Source organism: Chiloscyllium plagiosum, unplaced genomic scaffold (assembly GCF_037043375.1).
Source record: "Chiloscyllium plagiosum isolate Xiang-an unplaced genomic scaffold, Cpla_swu_hap1 HiC_scaffold_6, whole genome shotgun sequence".
NCBI lineage: Eukaryota > Metazoa > Chordata > Chondrichthyes > Orectolobiformes > Hemiscylliidae > Chiloscyllium > Chiloscyllium plagiosum.
The window spans coordinates 3,512,901-3,532,911 of record NW_028270144.1 but is presented as its reverse complement, the minus strand read 5'-3'; the positions used below and the strand labels follow the sequence as shown (position 1 = coordinate 3,532,911).

The 20,011-nt window shown below is 44.6% G+C and overlaps 1 protein-coding gene across 1 annotated transcript in view; it reads left to right on the top strand.

Annotated features, from left to right (window-relative positions):
• The window catches only part of LOC122550429 (uncharacterized), a 60,633-nt gene that overhangs the window by 7,308 nt on the left and 33,314 nt on the right, over nt 1-20,011 (top strand). Inside the window, exons 3-4 of the mRNA XM_043691156.2 lie at nt 14,290-14,347; nt 14,462-14,546. Of these exons, the coding sequence (XP_043547091.2) occupies nt 14,290-14,347; nt 14,462-14,546 (143 nt within the window). The remainder of the gene's footprint in view (nt 1-14,289; nt 14,348-14,461; nt 14,547-20,011) is intronic.

The following is a 20,011-nucleotide window of genomic DNA, read 5'->3' as shown; positions in this document are numbered from 1 at the left end:
ACAGTTAAAGTTTATTAAAGCTTGTACAAGCTCGGTGACCCCCTTTGACCCCCCCCCCCAAGTACAATGGCAGGATGAGATCATCCTTTGAGATGATGTAAATGCTAATGACCTACCCTGGGGAATCATTATGCAGACAGTTTCCTGACTCCGTTATTCTCCAAGCCAATGCAGGTGTGACATTTCTCTGGCCAGAAAGCATTTCTGAATGGAAGGGATTGAACAAAAGTTTAACTTGACAATAGCAAGGGGGAGTAGTAGCAAATTACTGTCTAATTGGGGTGTGGGTGATTCGCATTCTTGCCTGTTGTCCCCACCCAAAGATAGTGCAGTTTAACCCTTTAATATTACATTAATGCCCAGATAGATATCCCCACTTAATCTTTTAACATAACACAATGGATATTTGGGAAATGCCTAGTGGAACACGTCTATTCAAGAAAGGTGGAAGAGAAAGCAGGATACTGAAGCTCAGTTTTTTTAATGCCTGTCAAAGGGAAAATGTTGGAATCAGTTACTGAGGAGGTATGATAAGACGTGGAAAATCATTCTGGGATCGTGAATTCTGAAATCCAATTCAAATTTAATTGTAACTTTCAGGGTCAATCTAAATAAGAGACCACTTGAATTTAGCTTAATTAAGTTTACCAATTTTGTAAGTTATTAAAATAAGTAAAACAGAAATTACACAACCAGTTAGTGGACTCAGTCACTTCAATGAAATGGAGTACTTTCTCTTTAGGCATTTTTAATTGTTTCCAAACCACAACCCATTGTATTATGACAGATATCTGTGAAGGTGTATGCTTAGTAATTACAGTATTTTTCCAGTGATTAATGATTCAAAATGTTCTGAATGACCTGCTCAAAAACGAAGAAAACTTACAAAACTAATAAATATACCATTCAACCAAATTGAAATTCTTTTATATGTTTGGATGGACATACATATGTCCACAGGCTTGCTACAAACTTCGTTACAAAAGAAAAACATTTTAAAATGTACACTGGTTTTGAGTAACAGCTTTTCACCTTCAAGCATTTCCATGTGTCTAAGTTTAGTGTGTTCTGAGTCATGAATCAATGAAACCATAAAACTGACTTGACATTCCCTCTACAGGTACTGTTTTAACAACTAGCCATAATTAAATTGTAATTCCTTCTTTATTTGACTAAGTCAATCTTCATTTTGAATAATAACTATCCTGCAGAATCAGACCAGACACAATGTGAATGCAAAGTTGTGTTTATCTAATTCATTAGAGTACTTTTGGATAAAGAGGAACCTGTAAATATATACTTGGATTTCAAAAAGTATTTGATAGGTGCCATTTGATAAGGTACAGAATCAGAGTTCATGATATGGTGGAGGTAACAGTTTAGGATAGAGAAATAGTTAGCTAACAGGAAGCAGCCTTGGGAATATGTGGATTTTTTTCAGCTTGATAAGCTGTGACTGGTAGTGTCACAGAGATCAGTGCCGGGGACACAACATTTTAAAATACATTTTAAGTGATTTGGAAGAAAGGACTGAATTTGTTAATGATACAAAGATATGTAAGTCAGCTGTCAAGAAGATACAAGGCATTTGCATAGGTGAGTGGGCAGAATATTGGAAGCTGGAATATAATTTAGGAAAGTGTCAACTTGTCAGTTTGACAGGAAAAATAAAACGGAATTTTATTCAAATGGAAATAAATTTCAGAATTCCACTGGACTGAGATGTCTAGATGGCCGAATATATACAGATTAGTATGTGGCTACCCAAGTGATTAGGAAGGCAGGTGTGAATGTTAGTGTTTATTGCAAAAGAATATAAGGTGAAACTCAATGAACAAAATGAATATCAAACAACAGAAGCTGCGTGCAGTAGAAATGGCTCAATGATCATTGCAACCAACGGATCAGATCTAAACTCTGGAGTCCTGCCACATCCAGGCGTGAATGATGGTGGACAGTTAAACAACTAACAGGTGGAGGTTGCACAATACACTCATCCTCTAAGCAGTCGGGGCCCAGTAAATCTGTACAAAAGACAAAACTGAAGCTCTTGTATTCATCTTCAACTAGAAGCGCCAGGTGGCGATCCACCTTGGCTTCCTTCAGAAGTCCCCAGCATCACACACAAAAGTCTGCAACTAATTCAATTCATTCCAAGTAATAACAGAAAACACTGAGGACACTGGAGATATTCATGGGCCCTGACAGCATTCCCATTATGACATTGAACTAGCTGTGGTCCTAAATAAGCTGTGCCAATACAGCTAGAACTGGAATCCAACCAACAAAGTGGACAGTTGCCCAGGTATATCCATGTTGAAACTTTATTGCTGGAACAGCACAGCAAGTCAGGCAGCATCCAGGGAACAGGAGATTCAACGTTTCGGGCACAGGCCCTTCTTCAGGAATGAGCAGAGAGTGTTCAGCAGGAGAAGATAAAAGGTAGGGAGGAGGGACTTGGAGGAGGGGCGTTGGAAATGTGATAGGTGGAAAGAGGTCAAGGTGAGGGTGATAGGTCGGAGTAGGATGGAGGCGGAGAGGTCAAGAAGAAGACTGCAGGTCAGGAAGGCGGTGCCGGGCTGGAGGGATCCGGCTGAGACAAGGTGGGGGGAGGGGGGATGAAGAAACTGGTGAAGTCCAAGTTCATCCCCTGCGGTTGGAGGGTTCCCAGTCGGAAGATAAGACGCTCCTCCTCCGACCGTCGCGTTGTTGTGGTTTGGCGGTGGATGAGTCCAATGACCTGCATATCCTCGGTGGAGTGGGAGGGGGAGTTGAAATGCTGTGCTACAGGTTGGTTGGGTTGGTTCGTCCAGGTGGCCCAGAGGTGCTCTCTGAATCGCTCCGCAAGTAGGCGGCCTGTTTCCCCAATATAGAGGAGGCCACACCGGCTGCAGCGGATGCAGTAGATGATGTGGGTGGAGGTGCAGGTGAATCTGTGGCGGATATGGAAGTTTCCTTTGGGGCCTTGGAGAGAAGTGAGGGGGGAGGTGTGGGCGCAAGTGTTGCACCTCCTGCGGTTGCAAGGGAAGGTGCCGGGAGTGGAGGTTGGGTCGGTGGGGGGTGTGGATCTGACAAGGGAGTCGCGGAGGGAGTGGTCTCTACGGAAAGCTGATAGGGGAGGGGAGGGAAATATATCCTTGGTGCTGGGGTCTGTTTGGAGGTGGCGGAAGTGACGGCGGATGATGCGCTGTACATGGCATCAATGTAGCGAAGGAAAAGATGGGGGGTGGGGCCAGTGTAGTTGCGGAAGATGGATTGTTCCACATATCCTACGAAGAGGCGGGCATAGCTGGGGCCCATGCGGGTGCCCATGGCTACTCCTTTTGTTTGGAGAAAGTGGGAGGATTGGAAAGAAAAGTTGTTCAGGGTGAGGACCAGTTCGGTCAGTCGAAGGAGGGTGTCGGTGGAAGGGTACTGGGTGGTACGGCGGGAAAGGAAGAAGCGGAGTGCTTTGAGTCCTTCGTGATGGGGGATGGAGGTGTACAGGGACTGGATGTCCATGGTGAAGATGAGGCATTGGGGACCGGGGAAGCGGAAATCCTGGAGGAGGTGGAGGGCGTGGGTGGTGTCATGAACGTAGGTGGGGAGTTCTTGGACTAATGGGGACAGGACCGTGTCGAGGTATGCCGAGATGAGTTCGGTTGGGCAGGATTTTGGGCAGGAGGTAGAAACGGGCGGTGCGGGGTTGTGGGACTATGAGGTTGGAGGCGGTGGATGGGAGGTCCCCTGAGGTGATGAGGTTATGGATGGTCTGGGAGATGATGGTTTGGTGGTGGGGGGTGGGGTCATGGTCAAGGGGACGGTAGGAGGAGGTATCTGCGAGCTGGCGTTTGGCCTCAGCGGTGTAAAGGTCAGTGCGCCAAACTACTACCGCGCCTCCCTTGTCAGCTGGTTTGATGGTGAGGTTGGGGTTGGAACGGAGGGAGTGGAGGGCTGCGCGTTCCGAGGGTGAGAGGTTGGAGTGGGTGGGAGGGGTGGGGGAGTTCAGGTAGCGGTTAATATCGCGGCGGCAGTTTGCTATGAAGAGGTCGAGGGCAGGTAGGAGGCCAGCACGGGGTGTCCAGGTGGACGGGGTGTGTTGGAGGTGGGAGAAGGGGTCGTCAGAGGGTGGGTGAGGGTCTTGATTGAAGAAGAAGGCACGGAGGCGAAGGCGGCGGAAGAATTGTTCGGTGTCACTCCGTGTATTGAATTCATTGACCCGAGAACGTGTGGGAACGAAGGTGAGACCTCTGCTGAGGACTGATCTTTCATCCTCAGAGAGGGGCAAGTCTGGAGGGATGGTGAACACACGGCAGGGCGGGGAGCTAGGACCTGGTGTGGGACTGGAGCTGGATGCGGGGGCGGGGTTAGGCCTGGGGGCGGGGACAGAGGTCGGCGTGGGGGCGGAGTTGGACATGGTGATGGAGACCGGCGGGGGGGCGGGGTTAGGCGCGGTGACGGAACTCGGCCGGGGGGCGGAGTTAGGCGCGGTGACGGAACGCGGCGTGGGGGCGGGGTTAGGCGCGGTGACGGAACTCGGCCGGGGGGCGGAGTTAGGCGTGGGGGCGGGGTTAGGCGCGGTGACGGAACTCGGCCGGGGGGCGGAGTTAGGCGCGGTGGCGGAACGCGGCGTGGGGGCGGGGTTAGGCGCGGTGACGGAACTCGGCCGGGGGGCGGAGTTAGGCGTGGTGGCGGAACGCGGCGGGGGGGCGGGGTCAGGCGTGGTGACGGAACGCGGCGGGGTTAGGCGTGGTGACGGAACACGGCGGGGGGGCGGGGTTAGGCGTGGTGACGGAACGCGGCGGGGTTAGGCGCGGTGACGGAACGCGGCGGGGGGGCGGGGTTAGGCGCGGTGACGGAACGCGGCGGGGACGGGGTTAGGCGCGGTGACGGAACGCGGCGTGGGGGCGGGGTTAGGCGCGGTGACGGAACGCGGCGGGGGGGCGGGGTTAGGCGCGGTGACGGAACGCGGCGGGGGGGCGGGGTTAGGCGCGGTGACGGAACGCGGCGTGGGGGCGGGCTTAGGCGCGGTGACGGAACGCGGCGTGGGGGCGGGCTTAGGCGCGGTGATGGAACGCGGCGGGGGGGCGGGGTTAGGCGTGGTGACGGGACGCGGCGGGGGGGGCGGAGACACATGCGGCGATGTGGTCCAAATGTAGGTTGCTGACGTCACTGGGGGCGGAAGTAGCTGCGGCGACCACGGAGACAGAGTTCTTCCCCATAGCCGCGGAGGTCGCCAATCTGTTGGTGATTGTCTTCATGACGATCGCAGAGCAGGTTGTCTGTGCGGCGATCCCGGAGGCAGTTCTTTGGGCCGCGATCATGAAGGTTGCGAGGTCGGTGGGGGCGGAAGTGACGTCATCGTCGGCGGCGTCTGCGGCTGTTGCCGCGGGCGCTGTAGCGGCCGCGTGTGTAATGGCGCCGGACTGGTTTCGGAGGCCGATGGAAGTTTCTGGACCGGTTGAGGAATCCGGAGTTTGGGGGTAAGTGCATGAAAGTTTTTGGTACTTACTGCCTTTAATTTCCGATATGGCTAGAAAGAACTGTTTGTTCAGTCTATGGATTCTTCTGTAAATGAAGAACAGTAGAGGTCCTTTACAGGTCTGTGAGAGAGTTGTCCTGAGCTGGGGTAGGTCGAGTTGCAGGGAATGTAGGTACCGGCGCATGGCTGCAAGCGTGGAGTGGAGGATCCGGAGGGAGGTCCGTTGCTGGAGGCTGCGGATTTGTTGCAGGTACTGGTAGTCCTATCGCAGGTATATCCATAGAAATGACACCACATAGAAGTTAAAAATCACACAACAACATGTTTAATTGGAAGCACTAGCTTTTGGAGCGCTGCTCCTTCATCAGGTGGTTGTGGAGTACACAATTATAAAACGCAGAATTTATAGCAAAAGTTTACAGTGTGGTGCTACTGAAATTATATATTGAAAAATACCTTGAATGTTTGTTGAGTCTCTCATCTGTTAGAATGACACTCAACCCCCCCACCCCAGACACACACAAACACACCTACACTCCTACAGAGAGAGACACACCCCCATACTCACACATGCATTCTCTCACAGACTTAGACACTTTACACTCACACACACATGTACACTCTCTCACAGACACTCACAACCCCCCACCCCAGACACACACACACTCCCACACTCAAACATGCACCCTCTCACAGACTTAGACCCCTTTAAACTCTCACACACACACACTCTCACAGATACTCTCAACCCCCCACCCCACACACACACACCTACAGACACACACTCACACATGCATCCTCTCACAGACTTAGACCCCTTTAAACTCTCTCACATACACACACTCTCTCACAGACACACTCAACCCCCCACCCCAGACACACACACTCACATCTGCACCTTCTCACAGACTTAGATCCCTTTTACACTCACACTCACAAATACACTCACTCTCAACCCCCCACCTGGACACAGACACACACACACTCCCATACTTTCACATACAGACTTAAACCCCTTTACACACACTCTTTTCTCTCTTTCTCTCACTCACTCTCTCTCTCTCACACACACACACACACTCTCTCACAGACACTCACAACCCCCCACCTACACACACACACACATCCTCTCACAGACTTAGACCCCTTTACACTCACACATAAACCCACATGCACACACACACATGTACATTTGTGGGATGAATTTGTACTTGCAGAGTTACATTGTATTTTGCTCAAAAACTGCATGAATCCATGTAAGACTCTTATCAACTACTTCTTAGATTAGAATCAGTCTAAGCATTATGGCACAGACGGAACACAGGGGGCTAACAACTTCAACATCTTAACATTTTATCTGGACTGACACCAATTGTTACAGTTAACCTGAGAATGTAACTTTAAAAAAAAACTTTCGTGATTCACATATGAAAGAACTGAAACTATCATGGTCATTCTAACAGATGAGAGACTTAACAAACAATCAAGGTATTTTTCACTGTATAATTTCAGTTACATCACACTGGAAACTTTTGCTATAAGTTCTGTGTCTTACAATTGTGTACTCCACAACCACCTGATTGAAGGAGCAGCGCTTTGAAAGCTAGTGCTTCCAATTAAACCTGTTGGACTATAACCTGGTGTTGTGATTTTTAACTTTATACACCCTAATCCAACACCAGCATCTCCAGCATTCAGCCCATCTTGACCATGTTAACTCATATCTTCCACAAAAAGCAAAACGAATCCAAATAGTCTAATTACCACCTTACTTCCAGTCATTTGCAAAGTGAAGGTTTGGTTCATTAACAGCCCTATCACTTAACCTGCTCAGTTTGGAATCTAGATAAAGTGAGGACTGCAGGTGCTGGTGATCAGAGCTGAAGAGTGTGGTGCTGGAAAAGCACAGCAGGTCAGGCAGCATCCAAGGAGCAGGAGAATCAATGTTTCCAGCATAAGCTCTTCATCAGGAATCAATTTGGCATCTGCTAGGTTCTTGGTGCTTGACTTCATTAAAGCCTTTGTTCAAACATGGACAGAATAATTGAATGCCAGTGGTGAATTTAGAGTGACTGCCCCAATGTAAAAGTGGCATTTGGCAAATTATGGCATCAAGGAGCCCTAGCAAAATTGTAACCAATGGGAATCAGAGGGTGAACTCTGATGGTTGGATCCATACTAAGCACAAAGACTGGACAATATTTACATCACAGAGGTACCAGGCAATGACCACATTCAACAAGAGAGAATCTATCACCCCATAATGTTTAATGATATTACCTTAGTTAAATCCCCCATGAACAATTTCCTGGGGTGGGGACCTGAACTGGACTAGACATATAAATACCAGGATTATATGGGGTCATCAAGGCTAGGAATTCTACAGCAACTAAGTCACATCATGACTGTCCAGTGCTCTATAACTGCAGGCTGTAGTTGGGAATGTATTGAAACATTGACTACTGACCTGGAACAGTGCAGCTCCAATAATTCCCAAGAAACCTGACGCTGTATTCAAGACAAAGCAAGCCCAGTTTAGTGGCACCCCATCCACCATCTTTACCATTCATACAGTTTACTACCAAAGCAGCATTATATATCATCTAAAAGACGCACCATAGTTACTAATCCAACATGACCGCCAAAATTTATGAAGTCGACTTGAAAGAATAGTAGATATAGCTGCAAGTTTCTCTCCAAGTCACCCACAACCCTGAACTGAAACTATTATTGCCATTCCTTAACATGTACTGCACAAAATCCTAGAATGCCCTTACAAACAGCTCTGTGGGTACCCCCTACGTCCCAAAGACTGTAGAAATTAAATGAGAGAACTTATAAGTGTCTTGTACATGGAGATGGGGATTGGTAAGAAATGATGGTGTACACAGTTACTGCACCCATACAGGGACGACATCCAGAATACAGTGGTTTGGCCTTTTTAATTACAGAAGAAAATGCTTATATTCAGAGAAGATTCAATCAATTGGTCTGTGGATTGAAAGCTTGAGCAAGTTTGGTTTATGCCCATTGCACTTCACAAGAATGAGAGGGAATCTTATTGATCATAAAAGATCCTAAGGAATCTTAACATGGTGGATGTTGAGAGAATGTTGTCGTTCAACGTGGAGTCTGGAACTGGAGACACAATTGAAAAGTTAAGAGTCTCCTATTTATGTTTGAGATGGGGAGAAGTTTCATCCCTCAGTGGGTCATTGGAGAAGAGAATTCCACACACTAGAGAATTGTAAATGCTAGCTTTTGCATACATTCAAGTCTGAGTAAGATATACCGTATATACTCATATAATAATTGATCTCATGTAAGAGTTGACCCCTTATGTTTGGCCAAAAAATCTTGTATTTTCCATACATTTTGTGTAAAAGTCGACACCAATATATCGCATTATAAACCTCTTACAAAGGAAACTGCATATTCCCATTAACCCACTTAAACAAAATCGCATTCATTTATTCATACCAGTAACTCTACTCATCAGTCTTTGTTAACTGTATCACATTTCTATTCATTCACACCTCTCTTTAGCCAACTTGGTTTACTACACCACGTTTTGATTGATCCATTCATTCAGACCAGTACAAGTCAATTGGTACTAATTGCACTTTGTTCACTATACATCCAAAAGTTAATTTTGTTAAAAAGTTAATAATTTTAATTGTGCCATCGTATCTGAATAAAACTGAGATATATTAGCTACATATATCTTTAGTTCTTTGACAAATTTGTTACTATTGCTGAGCTTCATAGCATACGAGAGGAAATGGGAGGGAAACAAATGAATTTGGTGGGAAAGTTCAAGATTTAATAAATGTTTCATTTTAAGTGTGCCATTATACCAAGCCATGATGATGTTGAACATTTTGCAGGATTTCAATGAATCTTTGATGTTGAACTTTTATACCGTTATGTATAAATAAACTTGCTACCAGTAATTTTTATCGTAATTTATTGTGTTTGTCTTCTTTACCTGGGATTAGTTGAGTGATCAAATTGACGTCTGCTCATAATACAGTATTTCAAACTGCAGTATGAATTTCAGCCCCTCAAAACTAGTACCTGTGTATTAGTCGACCCTATAAATTGAATCTTTAAAATAGTCTAAAAAATTTGTCTTTTACACGAGTATGTACTGTATGTATTTGATAAACAAAGCAGTGAAAGGTAATGGGGACAGACAGGAAAGTGGAGTTGAGACCACAGCTAGTTCAGCCATGATATTACTGAATGACAGTATAGAATTAAAGGGTCTTCTTCTGCTCCTAAATCTTGTGTGCCATATAAATATCTTGATTTTTTGGTTTGAAACTTGGCTCTGTCAAGCTGTAATATTGTATCCAAACTTAACATATGTCCATTGGCTATTCAAGTTAGCAAACTGTAAACATAAGTTTTAGTGTTTGATAATGCATTGGAAAGGCATTGGGCTTTCCAGTGTCCCATGAGACAATGGGCGTTACGCAGATGATTCAGTTTGCTTTTCTCCTGAACTACACAATCCATAGAAACCGAAGAAAAGTTACAGCACAGAAAAAGGCCATTCAGTTTTTTAAGGGAACGTGATGTTCTCGTGGCATTTTTCACTGGACTGTTAATCCAGAGACCCAGGTAATAGTCAGGGGACCTGGGTTTGAATCCTTCCATGGTGAAATTTGAGTTCAATAAAAATGTGGAATTAACACCCTAATGATGACAATGAGACCATTGTTGATTGTCAGAGAAACCCATCCATGGCTCCAAACCAAAACTGATATAAAAAATATAATTTTAAAAATGGAAATTCAGTGTGGATTCTATCAGTTGCACTGGACTAAATTTCAAAAAGAGTGATCAACCCCTGGCAATTACTGTTGTAGTGAGATTGGTTAGTTCTGTTAGCTAAGAGAAAGTGGGGACTGCAGATGCTGGAGATCAGAGCTGAAAAATGTGTTGCTCTCCTCCACTTCCTGCTCCTCTGCCCTTGAGCCCCGCCCCTCCAATTGCCACCAGAACAGAACCCCACTGATCCTCATCTACGACCCCACCAACCTCCAGATACATCGTACCATCCTTCGTCATTTCCGCCACCTCCAAACAGACCCCACCACAAGGATATATTTCCCTCCCCTCCCGTATCAGCGTTCCGGAAAGACGACTCCCTCCGCGACTCCTTCGTCAGGTCCACACCCCCCACCAACCCAACCTCCACTCCCGGCACCTTCCCCTGCAACCGCAGGAGGTGCAAGACTTGCACCCACACCTCCCCCCTCACTTCCCTCCAAGGCCCCAAGGGATCCTTCCATATCCGTCACAAATTCACCTGCACCTCCACACACATCATTTACTGCATCCGCTGCACCCGATGTGGCCTTCTATACATTGGGGAGACAGGCCGCCTACTTGCGGAACGTTTCAGGGAACACCTCTGGGACACCCGCACCAACCAACCCAACCGCCCCGTGGCTGAACACTTTAACTCCCCCTCCCATTCCGCCAACGACATGCAGGTCCTTGGCCTCCTCCATTGCCAGACCGTGGCAACACGACGCCTGGAGGAACAGCGCTTCATCTTCTGCCTAGGAACCCTCCAACCACAAGGGATGAATGCAGATTTCTCCAGCTTCCTCATTTCCCCTTCCCCCCACCTTTTCTCAGTCCCAACCCTCGGACTCAGCACCGCCTTCCTGACCTCTCCGCCCCCACCCCCTCTCCGGCCTATCACCCTCACCCTAACCTCCTTCCACCTATCGCATTCCCAACGCCCCTCCCCCAAGTCCCTCCTCCCTAACTTTTATCTTAGTCTGCTTGGTACACCCTCCTCATTCCTGAAGAAGGGCTTATGCCTGCTCCTGTGATGCTGCTTGACCTGCTGCGCTTTTCCAGCAACACATTTTTTAGTTCAGTTAGCTGTATGGCTGGCTTGCAATGCAGTGTGACATCAACAGTGTAGACTGAAGTGTGAGATCAACAGTGTAGATTGAAAGCTGCAAGCAAAAAACTGTCGCTTTCTTTCGCAACCTCTGGGAAGAAAGCAGTCCTTAAAGACTCTGAAAAGGAGAAGTTCTAACTGAAACAAAGACTTAGTCCAACTGACTGGAGACCAAACTGAAGATCTTTTATTGCTGTGCGGTTGACAACAACATACCACCATCAAAAAGAGAACTGTGAGGGAGTCATCTCATTCCACCCTCACGGTTTGGACTCAACCCACAGAAGTTGTATCTTTTTTCCATGTGATTTCATTCTGTAGTACTTCTGTAGAGCTGACAGTTTGTAGTCTTGCTCGTGAATGAATGTGTGTGTGTTTGCATTGGAGGGGGATCTAGTTTAAGTTTGTATAGTAATAATCAATAATCTGTTTTCTTGTTAAAGGATGAGTTTGTTTCTAAATTTTTTCTCTTTATTGATGAAACTTGGCATGTATTTCTTTTGTCTTGGATAGCAGTCAACATCATGCAAATTAACCATCTAAGTGATTCACTCTTCCCCTCGGCATTATGACATTGGGATTTAAATTTGTTCTCTAGCTGACCAACCAGAGACAAAAGTACCTCACTCCCATATCCTTACGGTTTATGAATCTGGATATTTAATAGTAAATGTTTATGACAGTACATGTACAAATCCATTGTTATACCACAACAAGGGATCTATTAAAGAAATATCATTCAGTCCCCTAAAGCATGTACAACTGCATCAGGAGGTTTTCAGACAGAACTTGTAGCTTGGAAGTCAGGCCTGAGTTAGTGGGATCATTTCATTAAAGCTAAGAAGGTTCAAAAGAGTTTCAGTAGAAGTTTTGAAATTATGTAGAGAAAGCTGCAATTAATGGTAATTGTACAATGAATAAACATTGGACGAATCATGTAATCAGCTGTGAAAATTAAGCACACTTGTGGTATTTTGATTTCTCCATTTTACCAAAGAGTAAATTGAGTCAGAAGAGGAGATCAAAATGGATAATCACGTTCTTTTACATAAATGGTTATTAATGAGGGTCATTCATTGTAAATTAAGGGAAAAAACATAATTGTTAGAACATTGAATTTTTGAATTGACAAGTGGTTGAGGCCAGGGCATCTTTTATGGAAAGTTTTGGCTTTGAGGAGAATGTGGTTCAGTGGCATTAGTTTTGCATTACTTTAAGAAAAAGCTGGTAAAGATAGGATGAGTTGAATAGTGTGCTTCTGAATTGTAAACTCCTATAGTTCTATACCAGAAATTGATAAATATTTCAATCATATGAATCATACATGTAATATTAATACCACTGTAGGAACTGCTTAGTTAAAACAGAAAATTAAGGTTTAAGTACTTCAGTTATGCAGGTACATATAAATGTTTCTGTCTGTGCTGTTTAACTCTCAAGTTCTTGTATATTTGGCATGCATTATTGATGATTCTCCACAGGGCTTTTTCTATTACTCTGCAAACTCTGAGAAAGCATAAACAAAGTCCTGGCCTGCAAGCAGGAAATTTGCATGGTAAACTCTCACCTCCCACTCCAAGTTTACAGGGTATTTGACTTTGTGAATTTGATTATCTTCATCCCTTGATTTATAGGCTGCAGAATTATGTAATATTTAGAATTCTGGTAGACATTTTATTGGTTTTGTTAAGAACAATTTGTCAGTTGTACTTATATTTAGACCTATAGGACAGTATTTTGTTGAGCTGTGGACAGTCTAAACTCGTAAAAACAGTGAATGGGAAATGATTCCAGGATTCTCACCACCTTTCCTGTTGCTCCTAATTTATACTGTCTTGGAAAAAGGATTCCTAATTTGCATTCCTAATATGGCCAGCTCTATTGGAGGAATAGGCATCACTTAGCACCCAACAATCTTTGTCAAGCCAAGCTAACTTGCTGGGGTTGGACGGTTTGAGCTGTACAGAGAGGCTTAATAGACTGGGGGCTATTTTCTCTGGAGCATGGGAGGTTGAGGGGCGACCTATCAGAGGTTTATAAAATCATGAGGGGTGTGGATAGGATAAATAGCCAAGGTCTTTTTCCCAGGGTAGAGGATTGCAAAACCTATGGGTTTAAGGTGAGAGTGGAAAGATTTAAAAGGGACCTCAGGGGAAACGTTTTCATGCAGAGGGTATGTGTGGAATGAGCTGCCAGAGGCAGTGGTGGAGGCTGGTACAATTACAATATTTAAATATTGTATATGAATAGGGGTTTGGAGGGATATGGGCCAAAGCTGGCAAGTGGGACTAGATTAATTTTGGATATCTGGTCAGTATAGATGAGTTGAACTGATGTGTTTGTTTCCATGCTGTACAACTCTATGACCCATGCTTTCTGATGATGGGAACTTTTGCAAACTAATTTCCAAAGTTCTTACCCATGACCCCTGTGCCAACTCATTCCCAACCCACCCTGAGTGACTCTTTATATTCTGCATCCTATTAATTAATTGCTGCTTTTGTACTTTGATCTCAGATCTAGGTTTCAACATTTTCTACGTATTTACATCACTTTGGAGCTATGGGAATAATTCTGACCTGTATCCATTTAATAACATTGGGTATGGTAATGATTAACTGAGACACTGTGTAACAGCCAGTTTAAAATGGTATCTTAATAAAACAACTGTATTACAGCATCTTCTCTGCATGTTATTACTGTTGGTTATGACTATAGTATAATGAGCCATAGTTGTCCATATTTGAAAGATGTGCCTGATTTTAGTATATTATATATGTGTAGCCATTATTTACAAAAATGTTTTTCCCATTAAAACTTTATTGGTATGTAATTACTCTTAAATAACTAATTCCATTTACTGGTATATTAGAATAAAAATGAAATATTTGTTTATTTTCAGCATGTTTTTCGTAAAAGGCTGAAGAAGAGTGAAATAAATCGGAGAACTGCGATTAATGGTAATTGTAGATGAATAAACATTGGACAAGTCATACAATCAACTGTGAACATTATGTGCATTTTTGGCAGTTACTGTTTTTCTGAAATGTCTCTATTTTACTAATTTACTTAAGAGTCAACTGAGACAGAACAGGAGATGGAAATGGAGAAAAGTGTTCCTTTACAGAGACACAGAAGGAGTTGTAATTCCATGAGAAAGTAAGTTTCAACTTTTGAAAAATATTCAAGGAAAATATTATGAAGCATATGTATTTCTGTTTCTATCCGAAAATGAGTCATTCCATTGGAATAATTTTCAAATAGATTTTTTTGATGAGCAGCCACTTTGAATTAGCCCAAGTGGTAATGGAGCAGTAATGTCATGAATAATTTGCTTCATGGTGTTCTGTAAACATGTATCTAATTTGTGAAAGCACTTGCGTTGAGCATCTTCAATATGCAAATGCTTTTTCATTTTCTAAAAGATTATTGCCAACTTTAAGAGCATTTAAATAGTCATTGGATAGACATATGGAAGATAATGGAATAGTGTAGGTTAAATGGGCTTCAGATTGGCCTCACAGGTCGGCGCAACGTCGAGGGCCGAAGGGCCTGTACTGCACTGTACTGTTCTTTGTTGCTTCGAAAATGATCTTAAAATGGATATTATTTGTAACTTTTTAGATGTTGGTGTGAGATATCTTTTTGGTTATATATGGATAGTTCAGACAAGATAATAAAAACATCAAAAAAAAATTTTAAATCCTCTTTTCAAGGTAAAGTTAGTGAGTATTTAGTGTATTAATTATTTAAGAAGATCACATGCATTGTATGCATTACGGGAATGTTGTCTTTGGCAACATACTTTATTTTGAAAAGCAAGGTGTATTACAGAAAAAAGGGTAGGTGAATAGAAAATTTAGTTGGTGAACGTGAAACAATGATTTTATATCACATAAACTGTTTTTCTCTCCACATTCACTGCCAGACCTGCTGAGTTCCTGCAACATTTTCTGTTTTTATTTCTGATTTCCAGCAGCTTCAATATTTTGTTTGTATTAAAAATTTAAGATAAATGTGTATTTCTTGGATGAGAGAAGGTTTGGAAATTCCGGAAACTAATGCTGGCTGCACTTCATCTAAACTTTGTCAAAGAAGACATAACCTTACAAATTGTTGATATAAAAGCAAAGAGTATAACAAATTGCAAGAAAAACTGTAAAGATTTCAAAGAGACATGGAGAGGTTAGCAGAGTTGTACAATGTTAACAGGTATACTTTAAGACTTTTATGGTACAGATTTTGTAATCAGTGCACAAATGTCACTTGCCCTTCATTATACTTACAACTGTCCACAGACACTTATTTTCACCCTGACTTACAGTAATTAAAGAGTTTCTTATACTGGTACATTCTAAAACAAATTTGGGATCTGTGCAAGCAGGACAAGCAACTGTGTATTTATTCAAGTGATCAGAGAACAAATGGGTGTCCGCCACGCAGAAGAAGGTAGTTGGGAAAACCCCAGAGTGCGTCTCGCTGAGGTTTTTCTCTATTAGAAAACAATGAGAGTGACTGTTCGTCAGCAGATTGAATTCTAATGTTGATGGGGGTTTAAACTGCTTTGGCAAGGGGATGGGACATAGAACTGAGGTGTGCAGTCAGGTGGGGATGTACAGAAAAGAGAAAAAGTGAAATCAATCTGGATGGCAGGGTTAATATAGTTAGGTTAAGGCAGAAGGGAGCATTGCAAAGGTAAGGTGGCATTTTAATGCTAGGGGTGCTGCTAATAAGATAGGGCAGTTGATAGCAGTTTTGATAAACACATGGAAATATGATATAGTATTGCTGTTATGAAGACATGCTTAAGGGAGTCTCAGTGTTGTGGGGGATTGAATCCTCAGACAAGCCAGGGTGGAGTGATGTAAAAGAAGAGAAAGTGTTGCAATATTATGTAATAAGGACAGATGATATCTTATGAGGTTCTTCATTTTATGACTCATACACAGGAACAAACAAATCCTCTGTTCCATGTCATTCTGTAATTCCCTTGATGTGATAATAATCTAAAAAGATTGTGCCATGAAAGATTTTTTCTTTATTTGTAGATAAATCCATAGATTTTTGCCCACTCACTGAACCAATCTATATCCCGTTGTAAACATTTTGTTTCTGCCTCACAAGGTGCCATCCTATATATTTTATATTGCAAAGAACTTTATTATTTTTGCATTTTTGGTTGTAAACTGAAAAGGGAAAATAACTTTTCAAAACTAAGGATTGCTGCACTTGACACTCATTGTAATTGCTGTTGACACATGGCAATTCATCAACTTCACCAACATATTCCACCCAGACTTTAAATTTACCTGGACCATCTCCGACACCTCCCTCCCCTTCCTGGACCTCTCCATCTCCATTAATGACGACCGACTTGACACCGACATTTTTACAAACCCACCAACTCCCTCAGCTACCTGGATTACACCTCTTCCCACCCTACCTCCTGCAAAAATGCCATCCCGTATTCCCAATTCCTTCGCCTCCACCGTATCTGCTCCCAGGAGGGCCAGTTCCACCACAGAACACACCAGATGGCCTCCTTCTTTAGAGACCACAATTTCCCTTCCCACGTGGTCAAAGATGCCCTCCAACGCATCTTGTCCACATTCCGCCCTCAGACCGCACCCCTCCAACCGTAGCAAAGATAGAACGCCCCTGGTGCTCACCTTCCACCCTACCAACCTTCGCAAAAGCTAAATCATCTGCCGACATTTCTGCCACCTCCAAAAAGACCCCACCACCAGGGATATATTTCCCTCCCCACCCCTTTCCGCCTTCCGCAAAGACCGTTCCCTCCGTGACTACCTGGTCAGGTCCACGCCCCCCTACAACCCACCCTCCCATCCTGGCACCTGCCCCTGCCTCTGCAGGAATTGAAAAACCTGCGCCCAAATCTCCCTCACCTCCATCCAAGGCCCTAAAGGAGCCTTCCACATCCATCAAAGTTTTACCTGCACATCCACCAATATCATTTATTGTATTCGTTGCTCCCGATGCGGTCTCCTCTACATTGGAGAGACTGGACGCCTCCTAGCAGAGCGCTTTAGGGAATATCTCTGGGACACACCGCCCTGTGGCCCAACATTTCAACTCCCCCTCCCACTCTGCCGAGGACATGGAGGTTCTGGGCCTCCTTCGCCGCCGCTCTCTCGCCACCAGACGCCTGGAGGAAGAACGCCTCAAGTTCCGCCTCAGAACACTTCAACCCCAGGGCATTAATGTGGATTTCAGCAGTTTCTTCTTTTCCCCTTCCCCCACCTCACCCCAGTTCCAAACTTCCAGCTCAGCACTGTCCCCATGACTTGTCCTACCTGCCTATCTTCTTTTCCACCTATCCACTCTACCCTCCTCCATGACCTATCACCTTCATCCCCTCCCCCACTCACCTATTGTACTCTATGCTACATTCTCCCCACCCCACCCTCCTCACATTTATCTCTCCACCCTTCAGGCACTCTGCCTGTATTCCTGATGAAGGGCTTTTGCCCGAAACGTTGATTTTACTGCTCCTCGGATGCTGCCTGAACTGCTGTGCTTTTCAAGCACCACTAATCTAGAATCTGGTTTCCAGCATCTGCAGTCATTGTTTTTACCTACAGCTTGTCCAGCAGGTATATGAACAGAGATGCTGCTGGTAGCAAGCAGCTGATTGGTCTGGGAGAATGGTGACCAGTCTTTGACAATGGCCTTCTCCTTGCGATTAGCTCCCAGTCGTTTGAACAGCTGGTTGGTGTGAACATTTGAGCAGAAACCATGGGACCTCCAGAAGAAAGGAAGCTTTCCTTCTCTCTGTCCACCCCACTAACCTCCAGATACAGGGCATTATCCTCCGCCACTTCTGCCACCTACAGACAGACTCCACTATTAAAGATTTATTTCCTTCCTCATGCATTCCACAGAGACCATTCCTTCTGCGACTCCCTCTGCACCAACCCACCCTGCACTCCTGGCACCTTCCCCTGCCATTGCACGAGGTGTAAATCTGCGCCTACACCTCCCCCCTCACGCCCATCCAAGGCCCCAAAGGGTCCTTCTATATCTGACAGATTTTTTCTGCACATCCAAACACCTCATCTACTGGGTCCATTACTCTTAATGTGGTCTCCTGTACATTGGGGAGACAGGACGCCAACTCGTGGAACGTTTCAGAGATCATCTCCAGGACACACAGACCAAACAACCATACCGCCCTATGGCCAACCAGTTCAACTCCCCCTCCCATTCTGCCAAAGACATGCAAGTTCTGAGCCTCCTCCACTGCCAAATCAAGTCACCCAACGACTGGAGGAAGAACGCCTCATTTTCCACCTTGGGACTCTGAATGTTGATTTTACCAGTTTCCTGATCTCCCCTCCCCCACTTTATCCAAGATCTAGTCCTGTAATTTGGCACTGCCGACTTGAACTGTCCTACCTGTCCGTCTTCCTTTCCACCTATCTGCTCCACCCTCTGCTTTGACCTATCAGCATCACCCTCCCCCCACCTACATTTACCAATTGCATTCCCAGCTACCTTCCCCCTAACCCTACTTCTCTCCCATTTATCTCTGAGCCCCCCTTGATACCGTCCCCCCCATTCCTGATGAAGAGCTCCTGCTCCTCGGAGGCTGTCTGCATGCTTTTCCAGCACCACACGTTTTGACTTAGTCTCTCTGTTGACATTTGTAATAATAATAGTACTTCTGGAACATACTCAACCATTGCATTTCAGTCTTTGACATTATGCTGTGGCCATTTACATGCTCACTTGCCTATTCATGGACTAAGATAAATCCATCAATAGGAAAGATTTTATTTTATTTATTGTAGTCACATGTACCTAAGTACATTGAAAAGTTTTGTTTGCGAACAGTACAGGCAGATCATAGCAAACAAGGACATATAGATCATAGGGTGCTTAGACAGAGTGAGGCATACAATATTACACTACACAGGAGACGCATAAAGCAAGATCAACATTATTTGAAGTTAGAGAGCCCATTTAGCAATCTCATTCTGGCAGGGAAGTGTGTGTGTTCGTTCAAGCTTCTGTATCGTCTGCCTGACAGAAGAGGTTGGAAGAGAGTATTACCAGGATGGGAGGGGTCTTTGATGATGTTGGCAACCTTTCCTTGGCAGTGAGATGTTTAGAGGGATATGGGCCAGGAGCAGACAGATGGGATTAGTTTAGTTTGGGATTATGTTTGACATGGATGAGTTGGACTGAACGGAACAAATGCCAGGGAACACCACCACCTGCAAGTGCCCTCCAAGTCACACAACATCCTGACTTGAAACTACATTGTTGATACAGTCAGCTGTGCTGTAACACGGTAGTTCCATTCTCATGCAATCCTACGTTAGAAGAAAATCATGTAATAGCAGCACCATTCAAAGTAATGGGGCCAGAATCACATTATAACCAATATACACTTCAAAACTTTATGCTTTAGAAACAGTGTCCCCAATTTGTCAGTCATGTTATAGTGAATTCGTGTTCATGAAATGTACGTTATAGCAGAATGACCTGTCCTCCAATATTGCTGGGTGAACTTCCTATAACTCACTTTGTAACTGCAGTATGGGTGTCCCCACACCAATGGACTGCAGTGGCTGAAGATGGTAGCTCTCCATCCCTTTCTC